The following is a 15759-nucleotide window of genomic DNA, read 5'->3' as shown; positions in this document are numbered from 1 at the left end:
GAGAAGGGAAGGGAAGGGCATTAAAAACATAAACTCTGCCTTCATTCTCCAGCCCTCCATTTCCTACGAGGGGAGCCTGGAAACAAAACAAAGACAAGCCAAGAAGTAAACCAGCTCAAGCTCAAATCTTCAATCAGATCCATATGGTCTAAGCTACATCACTGATGGCAAAATGCACCCTCCCCCTCCCCATTTGCTCTGGATGACTGCAGTATAGATCACCTTCAAGGACAAGTCTCTTTGTGCCCTGGGTAAGAGAGAAGGAACAAAGTTTAAAAAAAAAAAAAAAAAAATTACTTCCTAAAGTGGTTGCTTGGGCTCTCAGGTAGCCTAGAAACTGCACTCTCATAGGGGGCCGGGCCTTGAGGCCCTAGCAACCGAGCGAGCCTTTGTCGCGTCATAGCAACGCTTTCAGTCCTCCCTTTCCCAAGGCTTTCTTATTCAGCGACCCTCCCCAGCCCTCCATATGCCCGAGGCCCTCGCTGTTTGGGTGGGCCTGGACTTGCCCTTCTGGCTTAGCGAGGGACAACGCTCTGGCTACGTGTTGGGGGAACAGGTTATCCACGAGCCAGATCACCGGGGAGGGACGGCGACAAAGAACGTTTATTTAAGGAAAAATAATATCAAAACATTTAAAGACTTTTAAAGCACACCCCAAATTCCGGGCAAAGAGGGCTGGAGGGTGGGAAAAATCATTTTAGTGCGAACTCCATATAACAAAGAAGAGATTATCCAACGAGGACCCACCACGGAGTCAATCGGGACCGAAGATGTTGGACAGGATCCCGCCAGCTTTTCAGGACAAGTACAAGCAGGTGCTGCCCACACTGCCTTCACTGAGCCAAGAGGGTAAGTGACTTGCTGTGGGAGATTTGGGGCTGGACTTTCCCGTGTTTCAAGCAAGACTCAGAGCTTATTTCCCTATGGCCAAACTTGAGCCAGCTCAGGTGTTGTTCTTGTTTCGGCTCAGGGTTTTTATTTTTTAGAAATGCCACACACTGCCTGAATAGTACTAAGTACTGAAAACAACCTCCCCACCTCCCCTGCATGGATGAAAACTCTTGTGGCTACCCAGAGAAAAGCATTCCCCTGTAGTCCTAAACAACTCCTCTTCAGAGCTCACAAAAAAGGCACAGCTGCTTGTATCGTTCCTCACACCTCGCAGGTGTGTTAACGGGAACGGATGCTTTTTGTTAAACAAGTTATAATAAGCAATCTATTTTAGTAGCTTTCTTATAATTAAATTTATAATTAGCCATTATAACTTAGAGAGCCATTATAACTTTTTTTTAGCTATTAGAGAATGATTTTAGGAGACAAATAGGAATAAATACTGCTTCTTTCATGTCCCTAGCAAAATTTCTAATTGTTCCTGTCACGTTTTTGAAAGAAGTAGAAAAGGTAATAGTTTCATGACTTTAAAAATATTTTCTATCTTCTCCCCATACATCTTCCTTCGAGTGTTTTCAAGTCCTACTGTGTGCTGAGCTCTAGAGAACTGGGTGACCAAAAGCCCCCGGATTTACAGTCAGTGGGGAAGATACCCAGCAATCAAAACACAAATAAGTGTAAATTTACATTTGAGCTAAATCCTGCCAAAGAGGAGGTAGATGATACAAATAACCTTAAAATCATATTTATTTATGTTTCTAAAGACAAAATTTCTCTGTGTAGTGTTGGCTGTCCTGGACTTAGTAGACCACGCTGGCCTCAAACTCATAGTGATGCCCCTGCCTCTGCCTCCCTGAGCGCTGGGATTAAAGGTCTGCACTACCACACCAGCCTTGTTTTTATTTTTATTTTTTATTTGTGTGTGTGTGTGTGTGTGTGTACTTATGTATGTGGGATTCAGAGGAAGCCACAAGATGGTGTGGTGTCAGATTCCTTGGAGCTGGAGTTACAGGCAGTTAGAAGAATCCAGACTTGGGTGTGGGGAGCTGAAGCTGGGGCCTCTACTGGAAGAGCAGCACTCTTAACTGCTGAGCTCACTCTCCAGCCCCGCAATAGGAACTTTTGTTAGATATTTTAAAGGTTAAGAGAACGATATAAGGGTATCCCTCATACTTGTACAGCACCCGAAATTTTCAACACCGCCCCAGCAGAGTGGAACGGCTCTTAAAAATGATGAGCCTGCTTTGAGTTTGTATTTCCCCTGTCTGGGTTAGGGTTCCTACCTGGAGTCCCGCTGTGCAGCCAGAACAGGCTGTGCACACCAGGCTGGCCTCTGACTCATAGAGCTCTCTCTGCCTGCCTCTGCTTCCCGAGTGCTGGGGCTCTCAGGTCCTGCCTGTTAGTCCTGTTAACATTGTGTTGGTTGCTTTGTGTCTTGCTTCTCCATGTGAGATTTAGAATGAGTTTGTCGATATGTAAAACCTGGCTCGCTGGGAAGCTGAGACTGTAGTAGACACATAACATCTGGACAATGCTGAACCTTCTTATCCACAGAATGTTCTGCTACGGAGCTCTTTGATTTCCTTCATCACTTTTGTGCATATTTTCTTATAGATTTTATACACATTTTCAAGATCCATACCTAAGTATTTAAATTTTTTAGAATTCTAATGTTGTATTGTGTTTAATTTTTTTTTTAAAGATTTACTTATTTATTACATATACAGTGCTCTGCTTGCATGTACCCTCTACACATCAGAAGAGGTCACCAGATCTCATTATAGATGGTTGTGAGCCACCATGTGGTTGCTGGGAATTGAACTAAGGACCTTTGGAAGAGCAGACAGTGCTCTTAATCTCTGAGCCATCTCTCCAGCCCAAATTTTTTAAAGTCTCCTTATTTATTGCAGCTATATAGAACACTCACTTTTTATCTATTAGCCTTGTTAATTATGATTTATTATGACCTCCATAATCTTATATGTTTGAACACTTAGATACAGTAGGTGGCACTATTTGGGGGACATTGGGACATTCCTTCGAGGGTTATAGCATGGCCCTGTTCTCAGGTTGCGCTCTCTGCTTCCCAATTCCCACGAGAGGCTCCTGCCACCACTTACTGAAACATCCTAATCATTGTGCCTTGTCTGTCATGACGGTCGACACCCTGAGTCAAAACAACCCTCCCCTACCTGCGTTCTCTTATTAACTATAGAATACACCGAGAGCTGGAATCATTCTTGCAGTAAACCTGACCATGGGGCGCATAGACTTTTGGAACTGGCTTACAGGAGGCATGTAGAGGAGTTCTGAGGTGTGTGTTAGAGAAACCTCTAGAATGATGTTTTCTGGGCATAATGGGTCACTCTGGTGAGAGTTTGAAAACCAAAACATAGGTAGGAATGTGGAAAATAGGAGATGCTCTTGAGATTCAAGAGAATCAAGACACTCAGGAATTGAGTGACAGGCCATTTGTGTTCAACTCTGCGAGGAAAGGTGCCAGAGACGTGAGGATGGCTCTAAGAAGGGCAGAGTGATTTACTCAGTGGCGGGAGGTTCAAGATGGGGTAACATTCACCAATGCCATGGTCATCGCTCACTGATTGTTAGCTTGATTTACAGTGAGAAAGTAAAGAAAGAAAGAAAAAAAAAAAGCAGAAAAACGATAGAGACCATCCAGTTTTGTAGCAAAAGATTAGAAAGCGTTCAAGTTTGCTACAATTGTCGCAGACATTACCATCATTGAAGAAAGTCCAGCTGTGTCTGTGCTGCGACAATGTGGATGAGGACCACGAGAGCAACTCATTGAAGGCTCTAGGGTGTGAGAAGGCAAGCTAGTTTGAAAGGTGTTCTTCTAAAAACATCATGAAAGTGGTGTCCTCCGGGTTTCAGAGCACCAGTCTTTCCCTTTCTCTTCTCCCCATCTCTAGTTTCATATTTGGCCACACAGTCTCTTTCACGACAAACATTCCCACTATGAGGTAGCATCCCAGGAAGGTCAAACCACTGTGGCTGCTTGATCTTGAACTTGGACTTGGAACACCTCCAAAACTCTTGAGCTCAATAGGCTTCTTTCCTTTTTAAGTCAGTCACCTCGGCCGGGCGTGGTGGCGCACGCCTTTAATCCCAGCACTCGGGAGGCAGAGGCAGGCATATCGCTGTGAGTTCGAAGCCAGCCTGGTCTACAAAGTGAGTCCAGGATGGCCAAGGCTACACAGAGAAACCCTGTCTCGAAAAACCAAAAAAAAAAAAGTCAGTCACCTCAGAGATTTCATTGTACTAATGCAAAGTCAGTGAACACACTAGTTTTCTGAGTCTTTTTTTGTGGGGAGGAGTGCTGGATTTTGTCAAATGACCAGACTTCCTTTTTTTTTTTTTTAGCCTGACGTCATAGATCACATTTAAATCTATTTTTGGATGGGGTTGAAATCATTTTTATTCTGCCATTTAGTGTTAATCTTTCTAAAGCTTGCTTGTCAAAACAAATTGTTTAGAAATCCTAATTGGTAACATTTACAAATCTATTCTAATTGAATTGCAGAGGCCTAAAGCCTCTTTCTCCAGTAAGGAATAGCAAACTTCAGTTTAAATAATTAACTCTACTTTTGTGTAACTCTGCCTGTCCTACTGTACTGAATAAAACATTGCCACAGACATGGATACATCTCAATGAACAAAGACCACTCAAATTCCCAGTTAAATCAAAGAGTTTTCATCAGGATTTAGTTACCTGAAATTTGAACTGCATGTTATGTTTAGTCATAAACTCTTTATCAGTTTTGACATTATAATTCTGAAAATTCTCCATGTAAATCAGGAGAGTGAGATTTTTGTCAGTGAGTTAGTAACATTTATGTTGACAATGAGAGTTTAACTCAGCATATAGTTAGAGTTGATCAACAGACATCATAATTCTACTTTGATTTGAAGGCTTCCTATATTTTTTTTTTCTTGAACTCAGTCTAGTTCTCTTTATTCTAACTCCCCAAAACTAGCAAACTTAACAAAATAGAAAATTATGTCTGTGTTGAGCTCTCACTATCCTAAGTCTAATCATATGTTCCTGGTGGTCATTTCTAATTAGGAACTTCTTGCAGATCAAGAAGGCAAAGTTTTAATTATTAAGATAAAAGACTAAGAAAATCATTTGATCATTTTTATTGGGTTGCCACTTGGGGACATGGATAAAGCTAGGGACAAAAAGGTCAATTCTCCAACTAGGCAAACTGTCATTATTTTTCTCTTAGTGGATGAAAGTGCTCACTAAAGCAGGAAGATTACGGCCTTTAATTCTGGTATATCATGGCTGTAAAGTACTTTTTCGAATGATGTGTGAGGAAACGGGTGAGTTTGGTGGATAGGAAGCAGCTAAGGATTGAACTCTGGGCTTCATGCATGTAAGCATTCTACTACTGAGTCTCACTCTTCTGTTGTAGTACTGGGGGTTGAACCTAGCGCCTCCTACCCACTGGGTGAGCACTGCTCACTGAGCCACATTCCCTAGCCTCTCATCGTTGTTATTAAAGCCATAGCTTTGGAACTTACAGGCATTAGCTCTAGCTAACAGGAGAGTTAATTTTGGGGAATGATTTTATTTTCTGTTAGTTCTATATGAATTAGAAGTTACTACCATTTAATCATTATTTTCATATTTATGCTTTTGTTTAGTAGGATTAAAATACTATCACATGGTTGCCCACGTAACTTGTTTTCATTTTCCTTTGGATTTCAGAAGTCTCCACTATCTGGGGGAATGTTTCAGATTTTGTGGAACGGCAGCTCACTATGCACAAGGTAGGCTTTACTCTCCAATTTCAACACAGTAGCCCGAGAGCCATTTCTTACGTAGACTTGCCTATTTTGCTGGGAATAGTGAAGTAGGCTTTAAAGCCATTTTGTCTTGTTTTTAGTTTTATTTTATTAGACATCATCCCCTTTTTATTTTTATTCTTTGAAACATGTAGGATTGCTTTTTATTTTTATTCTTTGAAACATGTAGGATTTTATTTTTATTCTTTGAAACATGTAGGATTGCAAGCTGGATATTATCCTTAGACAATGCATCCGTAAATCTTTCTCACTTAGTGGTACAGAGAGCACAGGCTGCTCAGTCTGGGTCTGTGTAAAGAAACTAGATGAGGTCTGTTTGTAGCTGAACTGTTCCTGACATGGATGTAGAAGGGTATAATACTTCCTGTTCTGCCATTTTTCTGGGAATAACTTGTGATTGGAATATATAAATACTGAAACTAAATTTAGCTAGTGCAAAACAAGGAACTGCCTATGGTTAGACTCTTCCTTTAGGGCAAGTGTTGGGCTTAAATGCTGTAGAACTAGGAAGAGATTTTGGGAGGAGCATGGAGGAACTTAAAAGAGGTGGTAGAACTCTTATACCCTGCTCATATGTCCTAAGTATGATAGTCCATGGCTGACTGAACCCTTTAATGGCCCTGTGTGTGCTGTCCTTTTTGTCTCCTTTCCTCTCAGGGGGTTCAGATTCCTGGACTTGGAACTTTCACTTTCACGAGGCAGAAGCTTGAGGTGGGAAACAAGTCTATCCTGGTGCTGAGGCCGGTGTTCATCATGTCTGAGAAGTTAGTGCAGACCCACGGACTCAAGCAAAACAAAGTGTTTTCTCCTGGTAAATCCGTTTAACAGTTGAGATCCCCCCCCCCCCCCCCCCGCCAGAAATTTACTGGCCTGTGGAGACAAACTGAACGGGTGAAACTTGGCCAATACTACATTAGTTTCTGGTTTGAGAGCCTTGTGTTTTGTATGGTACTTTTGGCAGAACGTGGAGTCAGGGTGGAAAAATTAAAGTCTTCCTGAAGCTCAGTATGTTTACTTTTTAAATATTTATTTTAACGTGTGTGTGTGTGTGTGTGTGTGTGTGTGTGTGTGTGTGTGTGTGTGTCTTGTGCCACAGGATGCATGTGGAAGTCAGAGGACAATCTCTGGGAATCATTGCTTTTCTTTTTTACCATGTAGGTCCTAGGGATTGAATTCTGGTCCTCAGATTTGGTGGCACATGGCTTTACTCGATGAGCCATCCAGCCAGCCCCTGGAGTCCATTTTAGACACTAATAACTTAAGAGGCAGGCATGGGAAGACCGAGTTCATTTAAAAACCATGTGACAGAATTCTACAGGCTTGGTAGACTCATGTTTCAGATTCTAAGAATTTAAAAGTGGCTTTAAAGAAGAGAAATCTTATTTATGGTCTCTGGGTAACAATAACAACAACAACAAGAACGACAACAAAAACTTGGCCAGTTAGCTGTGAGAAAAATAATGTCTTTCTATCATGGATATAATCTAAATTATTAAAAATTAAAATTTAATAATGCTGCACTTAATGTGTATTAACTTACAGGTTTCTAAAAATATCCTAAAACAGTCCTTACTTATTTCTTTTCTTCTTCCCTCCTTCCTTTCCTTTCTTTCACAAATGTTTATCGAGGGCCAACTCTACAGACTCTAAAACTGCAGTAGTGAGCAAAACAAACACTACCCATGTTGTATGTACATACCTACATCCAGCCTCAGTGTGGGCTTCACCATACCTGTGTGGCTGCTTATCCACTGTTGGGGGCTGAGAGCCCAAGGGCTGTGTTCCTCTTAGTATTTTCTAGTCTTCGGTTGCATCACATTCACATGTGGTTAGAGAGAAATGGTCTGCCCTTGGCAGCAGGGGTAGAAAACCTATAATGTTCCTTTAACTTTCCGGGAAATTGATTTTCAGGATAGCTCTCCATGAAAAGGAGAGAGCAAGTCAGGAGTCCAGGTACAGTGGCTCATCCTGTAATCCCTGCACTTGCAAGGCTGAGGCAGGAGGATAGCCACAAATTTGAGGCCACCTAAGGTATACAGTGAGTTCCAGTTTGGCTGGGCCTACAGGGTGAGACCCTGTCTCAAAACCAAACAAGACAAAAAATATGCTGGAAAACCAAAACAACTATGCTTAGAATTTACTTTGCATACATTCAATATGGTGGGTTTGACACAATTTTGCCTTTCACCTAAAATTTTATATCTCATCAAACAGTATGAAAGGAAATCAAGATAAAGCGAACTTCTTTTAAAAAAAATACATTTGCTTTAGAATTAAGGGTTTATTCTTTACCTTGGATCTTGTATCATAATCTTATAAAGTAGTTTGGATCTACAACTCATTTTTTACAGTGTGTAAAAACTTCAGAATTAAGTAGTTGAAAAGAACAACCCTGTCTATATCTCAGATTCAGAGTTAAAATTACTCATTACTAACTAACTAGATAATCAACTCCCGAGAGCAGTTTTCGGTAATCAGAAAGATGTGGTTTTTACGTCAAAGCTCTCAGGATTTGGTGTTGCACAGCAGCCTTGGTCAGAACTGGATCAAATATGCCGTATAGGAGAGCAGGCCTGTCTCCAGAAGGGGAGTTTTGCCAGCAGAGAAGCCATGGGACGATCTGTCAGGAATTGTACGAACATGGCAAGAGTACGAGACAGAGTGAAGCCTGTTAGGGCCATCCTGGGCACTTCTATGTGGCCAGGACTGAGGCCAGGCAAATTGAAGGGATATAATTAGGACAGAAATAGTATCACTTGTGTGGGATTCATTCTCTGGGATGTAGGTGCTATTTAAAACAAAACAAAACAAAACTCATTTTGGTTTCTTAATCCTCTACCTCCATTCTCCACCCTAATCCCTTCCAATACTCCAATCCCAGGTAGGAGAGAGATTTTAGTGGGGAGAAGGGGCAGAGGTCTGTTTAGCTACTTCCGGCTCGTTAGGGTTGTTGGGCTCCTTGAGGCAAGACCAGTCTTCATTTCAGGACTTCTCCAACTTTTTCTTGTCAAACTACATCAACAGTAACCAGGAGCAGCACCCACCTCCTTTCTCAGAGCTTCCCCTCAGAGCTTCCCCCCACCTTCTCCCACCCCCCTCACCCCCATCTCTCACTGAGCTCTGGCGTTTATTCCCTCTTCAGAGTCCTCAGAATTAAACTATCTGCAGCTGACAAAGAGCCTCTCTCAGAGCCAACATAAGGCAAACAGTTTGCTGCTGTCTACCATCTGAATCACACCTATTCCACACCTGGGGTTAAAACACAAACATGTTTATGTAACATAACAGTTCTTTTAAAGACACCAAAACTTTTTCACTACGCTGGGAACTGCTGACAGGTTTGCAGCTGTACATTTTTGGTACTTTTTTAAAGCTTAGGTAGAGCGCTTTGGATTACAGCAAGTTGGTGAAATAAGACAAATGCTGGAGTGGAGGCGGCAGTAGTGAGGAAGGAATAGAAGCTAGTTCAGGTGAGAGCTGATGGGACTAGGTAGGAATGGGGGAAGTCATTTAGAGTTACTCGAATGGGGGAAGTCATTTAGAGTTACTCAGATTTCCTGCCTAGAGAACAGAGGATGTGATGCTCGTGGTCTTGGGTAATGTAGCAAGCTCATTTTGAGGCACTTTGAATCTGGCATTCTCCTAGGGACGTTTACAAAGAGGTCAGTGACCCCAGAGTTTAGAAGAGATGTGGAGAACACGGATCTAGGTTAGAATAAGTTTGCCTCGAAGAGGATATAAGGAAGCAGATGAAGATAGTGTCCTGTGGACCAACAAACCCTCCCAAATCAACAACACATGAAAATCAAGACAACTTCTCAAGCTCCTCAGTATAATTAGGAATAAAAGAAGAGAGAAGCCAGAAAGTAGAGCAAGGAGGAAGTTGGAGAACCATGGCATGAGTGGACACGATCGACAGGTCACTGAAAGGTCATGAGAGGAGAGATGTGCAAGTATCCACTGGCTCATCCACCATGACGTAAGTGGACTGGAAGACTGGCTGCAGAATGCAATGGGGTATGGGAAAGCACGCAACCCGACCTTCTGTTTTAAGACTCATACATTAAACAGATGCAGAGGGACGTAGAAAAGAACCAGTGTTCACTGTGCAAGAGCATGGGCTGATGTAGTGAAGGCCACATCTAGTAGAACTGCTAATTCTGTTTTTTTCTTTTTTCTTTTTGAGTTTCCAAGACAGGGTTTCTCTGTTGTAGCCCTGGTTGTCCTGGACTCTGCTTTATAAACCAATCTTGCCTTGAACTCACAGAGGTCCACCTCCCTTGGCCTCCTAAGTGCTGGGATTAGAGGTGTGCACCACCATGCCTGACAAACTGCTAATTCTTATCACTCAGCAGTAATGGGCATTTGAAAGAGTAATTTGTGTTAAGTGCGTGCCTGGAGAATGCCTCTCTTGGTCTTGTTCCTCTCCCAGTGGACCTTGTTACTGCTGTTTGCCATGGTCCCCTCCATCCTCTTTGATGTTTCCTTTTCCCCTAATCTGTGGCCCTTGCACAGCTCCTACACCAGTTCTAGTCCAATAGATCCTTGCCTCTTTCATGGTAGATACAATCTCATTCATTTGCCTTGTCATTTGTGAGCTCTTTGGAAAGGAGCACTTTCTGCATCTTGTCTACTCTGATACCTTTGTATAAGACCTTTAGTGTCATCAAAGATAACATCCAGGAAAGAAGGCTATCTTTTCAAACAGTTAATATTTACAAATACTTATAATTATCTAAAGATGATATGGCAGTCAGAAGACATTCATAAGTGGGGCTGCAGAGTGTCCTGAAAGATGAGGGAGCAGAAAAACCTCAGACAACTGTGCACAGAGGAGCAACATCTCACCTCTGCTCCCTAGAGAAAACCAAATCCTTGTTTAGATTATTTAGACAGACAATTGTTTTTATTATGAGCAAAGTGCATTATAATTTTAGATGAAATGGTACTGATTAGCATGTTTTAATGACCAGATATATTCATTTTTTTGCAATGATATTACAAGTATAAGGGGAAAATGTGGATATTTCTGTCTTTCAATGTCAAGAATCTGGTAATTACTTAAAAGTGTGTGCAATATGTTTTTATTATATTTTATTATGTGTCTTTAGTATAATTTCCTTCCCCTTGCTCTGTCTTTTTCTTCTCCAGGTGATATTCCAGTTGTCCCACTTAATTTTGTCATGATATCCCTGGAAGGTCCATTTAACAGGGATACAATAGAAGGATGTGTTAAGGAGACATTACTTTTTTTGTCACGATCCATTTCTGTCAAACAAAGCGTGGAGTTCACATTCAAAGGAATTGGGGTCCTTTCGATCAGAGACAGCAAAGTGAAGATGAGATTTTATAAGGACTTCCTTTGTACCGTGGATGGAAGTGGCACCTTGACTAAAGCCCTTGCAAATGTAAATTGTTTTCTTCTAACTTTTCCTGCTTTCATTTCTATTGCTGTGATAAGATAGCCTGACAAAAAGCAACTGAAATGGGTTTGTTAGCTCACACTGGCAGGTTACCCATCCATCAGAGCAGGTACCTCAAGGTGGCAGGAGCTTAAAACAGCTAATTGAACCACACTTACAGTCTGCCCTCTAGGGCAGTCGAGGGACCAAAAGTAGGGAGTGATGCTACCCACTTTCAGTCTGCGTCTTTCCACATTAACAGAGGAAATTGAGATAGTCCCCCCCCCCCCCCGCCCCCAGGCATGCCCACAGGACAATTGAACTAGAAAATTCCTCAGAGGCTGTCTTCCCAGGAATTCTATATCAGACTAAGTTGACAACTAAAATTAGCCAACACATAACCCCTCTTTCCAATCTGTGGTTCTGAATCAAATTGGGTGTGCTGTCATTAAGAAAGTCCACTCAAGATAGGCATAATGTTGTGTGTCTTTAATCCCAGCACTTGGGAGGCAGGTGCTGAGTTGGATGGCCAATTGTGAGTTAGAGGCCATTTTGGTCTATATAGTGAGTTCCAGGACAAGCTAGGGCTATGTGGAGAAGAGACCCTGCCTCAAAATGCCCTCTCTGCCTCCACAAATACCATACAGACAAACAATAAAAAGAAAAAAAGAGAGAAGCTTGTGTTGATATATTTTAAGTGTGTGGAAATGTGTGGCCATAGATGGCCAGTTTCTTGACAAGTAAGATGAAGGACTTAAACCAAATCTTGAATCAGTGTTAACCAAGGAATGAAAAAGCAACAGAAACCCTTAGTTCTAGACATTTTATAGTACCTTATTGCTGACAAAGCTCTTCTGTGTGCATTATTTCATTTGGCTCTTGAAATGCCAAAATGTTTTGCTTGTTATGTTTGTCTGTGTATGCGTGTTTAATGTCCCTGGAGGCCAAAGGAGGAGGCCAGATCCCCTGGGAATGGAGTTTCAGACAGTTGTGAATGTCTGTGTAGGTACTGGGAGTGAAACCAAGGTCCTCTGGAAGACCAGCCAGTGCTCTTAACTGCTGGGCCATCTCCCCAGATCCATACTATTAGTTTTTAGTTACAGTGTCATAAAATACATTTCATAACTGTCACCATCGTTGTTCACCATTAAGTAGCTGGTATGATGTTCATGCTAAGCTAGATACAGCAGGCGTTGAAGAGGTGAAGGAACCGTCGGTAGCATTCATCCAGTGGTTAATGGGCCTCTGTAGACCTCTGGGTACTAATAAAGATGATAGGAATTAATTGAATCATCTCAGAATCATAAATAGCACGAGCTTGATTTTCTTTCTTTCTTTCTTTCTTTCTTTCTTTCTTTCTTTCTTTCTCTCTTTCTTTCTTTCTTTCTCTCTTTCTTTCTTTCTGAGACAGGGTCTCTCTGTGTTCACCATAGCTGTCCTGAACTCACTTTGTAGACCAGGCTGGCCTCAAACTCACAGCGATACATTTGCCTCTACCTCCTGAGTACTGGGATTAAAGGTGTGTGCCACCATGCCTGGCTTGATTTTTTTTTTTTTTTTTAAACAATGGAAAGACTATGAAAATGGCCTAACTGTCCATTTCTCCCTTCATGGACCTCTGTAGTGGGGACTGAGGAGGTGGGGCGGTGTGTGAGGAGGCTCCATGGAGTTTTCCACACAACCTTATTTTTACACAGGATTGCTAAGAGGGACCACAAACCAGTGTGTGGAAATGAAAACGATGAGAATTTAGATGAATTTGGCCCTGGAGCTCTGGGTTAATCAGGACGCCTTAACACATGTCACTCACTCTGTGAACACCATGAAATGTGTGTGTGGGGGAGTGGTAGTCTGACTGACAGATGGTCTATAATTTAAACCTGAGTATGGTCCTGTAAAATAGTCCTCCAGGGAACTTTATGTGCATATTTTGGTGATTAATTAAATAAAACCTCTTTTGGAATTTTCTTTAAGGTCTTTTGTAGGCAATATCATCCACTCAGAAATAATTGTGCATATTAATCAGCCGTAATAATGCGGTTATTATAGAAGGTGATAACTACAGTAGCTCTTGCTTGTGTGCTCTTGTATACATTTCCATAAAATGTGGGGTTCAAAAACTCCACTAAAATCCTGCAGTGCAGCTCCAATTGTTACCCCCACAAGCCTACTGCCTGGAGATACATAGCAGTTAGCAGCACGCAGGAGACAAAAGCTTCCTTCAAAGACTTTCTCTGAACAGCAAAATTTTAATGTCCTGTGGGTCAAGAGTGGAATCTGAGCTGTGCTCACCTGGTGCTTTCTGGACGTTTGCTCACTTTCCAAAGAAGCCTGGAAGAAACTCCAATTCTTAGGGGGACTTTGTTGAAGGAGGCCACACTTACTGGACTTTAAGCACCGAATCAGTGTAAAGAGCACAATGGTAGCATTGTTTTGGAGGCAGCCTGAGGTGTCTTGGACTGTTCTCAGTCACGGCTCAGATATGATCTCTGTCTCTGTCCTCCAGAGGCCTGGCACCATGGACTCAGTGCTGTCTAGCAGAGAGGTCTTTGGAAAGCGTCCCAACAGCGCGCTGGCCTTTCCAAGGTGAGTGCTTTGCTCTGTGGGTTAAACCAGGCGCGAGTTCGCCTTGCCTATTGGGCAGTATTTGTTTTCCAAACTTATTCCCTTTTTTTTCTTCCCTTTTCTGCCTTCATCTCTGTTACTCTCATCCCCTTTCTCCTCCGTATCATCTCTGTATAAGCACCAAGAGCTTACTGCATGGATTTTCTGTGGTTTAAGTTTTAGCAAACAGAACCCAAATGATTCTGACCCTACATGCCACTCATCTTAGTTTCTGCAGTATTTGTAAAACTCTAACCTGCTAGATTTCCTGTGCTGTCTCCCACTTCCTCCACCTTAGCCTCTTTTTCTCTCAGCTCCCAGGATACCTCCTGTCTAAGCATTGACTATTATGACCGAGCATGCTGATGCTGTGTCCTCAGGAGGATAGTGGGTATTCCTGGGCCAGCTGCTGGGAATGATAATTGTAACAGTAGCAGTAGTAGTTGCTCTGTGGAGCAAGTGTTCATCTCTTAGGTACTTTCTCAGTAGTATGATAGTCAGTCTTCATTATAATCATGTTATATACGTCTTGTAAAATTTTCCATTTTGTAGAGCTGCAATATCAGTTTAATTCCTTTTTTATTTTAGACAAATGAGATAAAAATAGTGTGCTACCAAGAACAGTGAAAGATGAGCTAAGGAGGCTTGAGTTTTGTTTCCATATACTGTGACTGTGTACTCTGACATTTTTGTTTGTTTAGTTGTTTTTTTTTTGAGACAGTGTTTCTCTGTGTAGCCTTGCCTATCCTGGAATTCTCTCTGTAGACCATGCTGGCCTAGAGATCCTCCTGCCTCTGCCTCTCAATTGCTGGGATTAAACACGTGCCACCACTGCCTAGCATGCTTTGATATTCTTAATCTTTTAAAAATATTGTTTTTATTACTTTTAACTGCGTGTGTTTAATGTAAATGAGTGCAGGTGCCCTTGGAGGAGTCAGATCCTCCTACAGCTGGAGTTACAGATGCTTGGCAGCTGCCTGACATGAGGGCTGGGAATTGAACTTGGGTCCTCTGGAAGAACAGTATAAGATTTTATCCACTGAACCACCCCTCCAGCCCCTATATTCCTAATCTTGATAGCCATGCCATTGACAGCCATTCAGTTCCGGGGAAGAAACTTGGACAGTAACAACCAACTTCATAGAGCTTTTCTCAAATATTCATAATAATTCTGATTTCATTGTTTGGAAAGACACATTTACCTGTTGTCTTTGATTCTTTTGCTTTGAATACTTAATTTATGTGTGTATACATGTGTGGAGATGGGCATGCCAGTGTGTTATATGTATGGAGGCCAGAGGGCAACTTTCTTTTCATCTACCATGTGGTGCCAGGAATTAAACTTGCTTAGGCATGGAGGCAAGTGAGCTACTGAGCTACCTTATGTGAATTTTCTTTCACAGTTTTTTGACTGAAGCATTCTAGGGGGTTGTTTAAGGAATTCTTTATGTGTGAGAGTATTGAAATGGGCATGAAAAATCAAATACTCAAAACAAATGTTAGAGTTTATTTCTGTGAAGTTTGGTCCTTGAATTTACTTAAAGGCAAACAGTCCCGCTCCAGTGAGAGGGCCCTGAACTCACCCCTGAGACCAAAGAAAACCTTCAGCCGCATACACCAACTGGACACTACTTCCCAAAGCATCCTTTTGTGGGTCCTTCCTTCCTTCCTTCCCTCCTTCCTTCCTTCCTTCATTCCCTCCTTCCTTCTTTCCTTTATTGTTTATATTATTATATATATTATTTATTATTATAAGTAAATACATAAATAAATAAACAAATACATAAATGGAGAAGATGGGGAAGTGAAGAGAAGGAGAAAGAAGAGAAATGGTCATTGTAGGCTGCAATCTGGCTATCAGGCTATGGTTTTAAGCTGATAGGCATCTCTCACAGATATAGAAAGGGTAGAAAATTCAAACTGAAACCAAATGTAAAAAAAAAACAACAAAACCTAAATTGAGGTGTTCAAGGAGTTCCTTTATATGACGCTCTTTTGGGGGCCATGGTACAAGAGCATGTGGTCTTGGCGG

The 15759-nt window shown here is 41.8% G+C and overlaps 1 protein-coding gene across 1 annotated transcript in view; it reads left to right on the top strand.

The window, feature by feature from the left end:
• Positions 1 to 289: 289 nt before the first annotated feature.
• The window catches only part of Ccdc81 (coiled-coil domain containing 81), a 33018-nt gene continuing 17548 nt past the window's right edge, over positions 290 to 15759 (top strand). The window contains exons 1-5 of the mRNA XM_051148891.1: positions 290 to 849; positions 5624 to 5685; positions 6379 to 6532; positions 10873 to 11129; positions 13630 to 13709. Coding sequence (XP_051004848.1) covers positions 771 to 849; positions 5624 to 5685; positions 6379 to 6532; positions 10873 to 11129; positions 13630 to 13709 — 632 coding nt within the window. The 5' untranslated portion in view covers positions 290 to 770. The remainder of the gene's footprint in view (positions 850 to 5623; positions 5686 to 6378; positions 6533 to 10872; positions 11130 to 13629; positions 13710 to 15759) is intronic.

The sequence above is a fragment of the Acomys russatus genome, chromosome 7 (assembly GCF_903995435.1).
Source record: "Acomys russatus chromosome 7, mAcoRus1.1, whole genome shotgun sequence".
NCBI lineage: Eukaryota > Metazoa > Chordata > Mammalia > Rodentia > Muridae > Acomys > Acomys russatus.
This window is presented reverse-complemented; position numbering and strand designations above follow the sequence as displayed.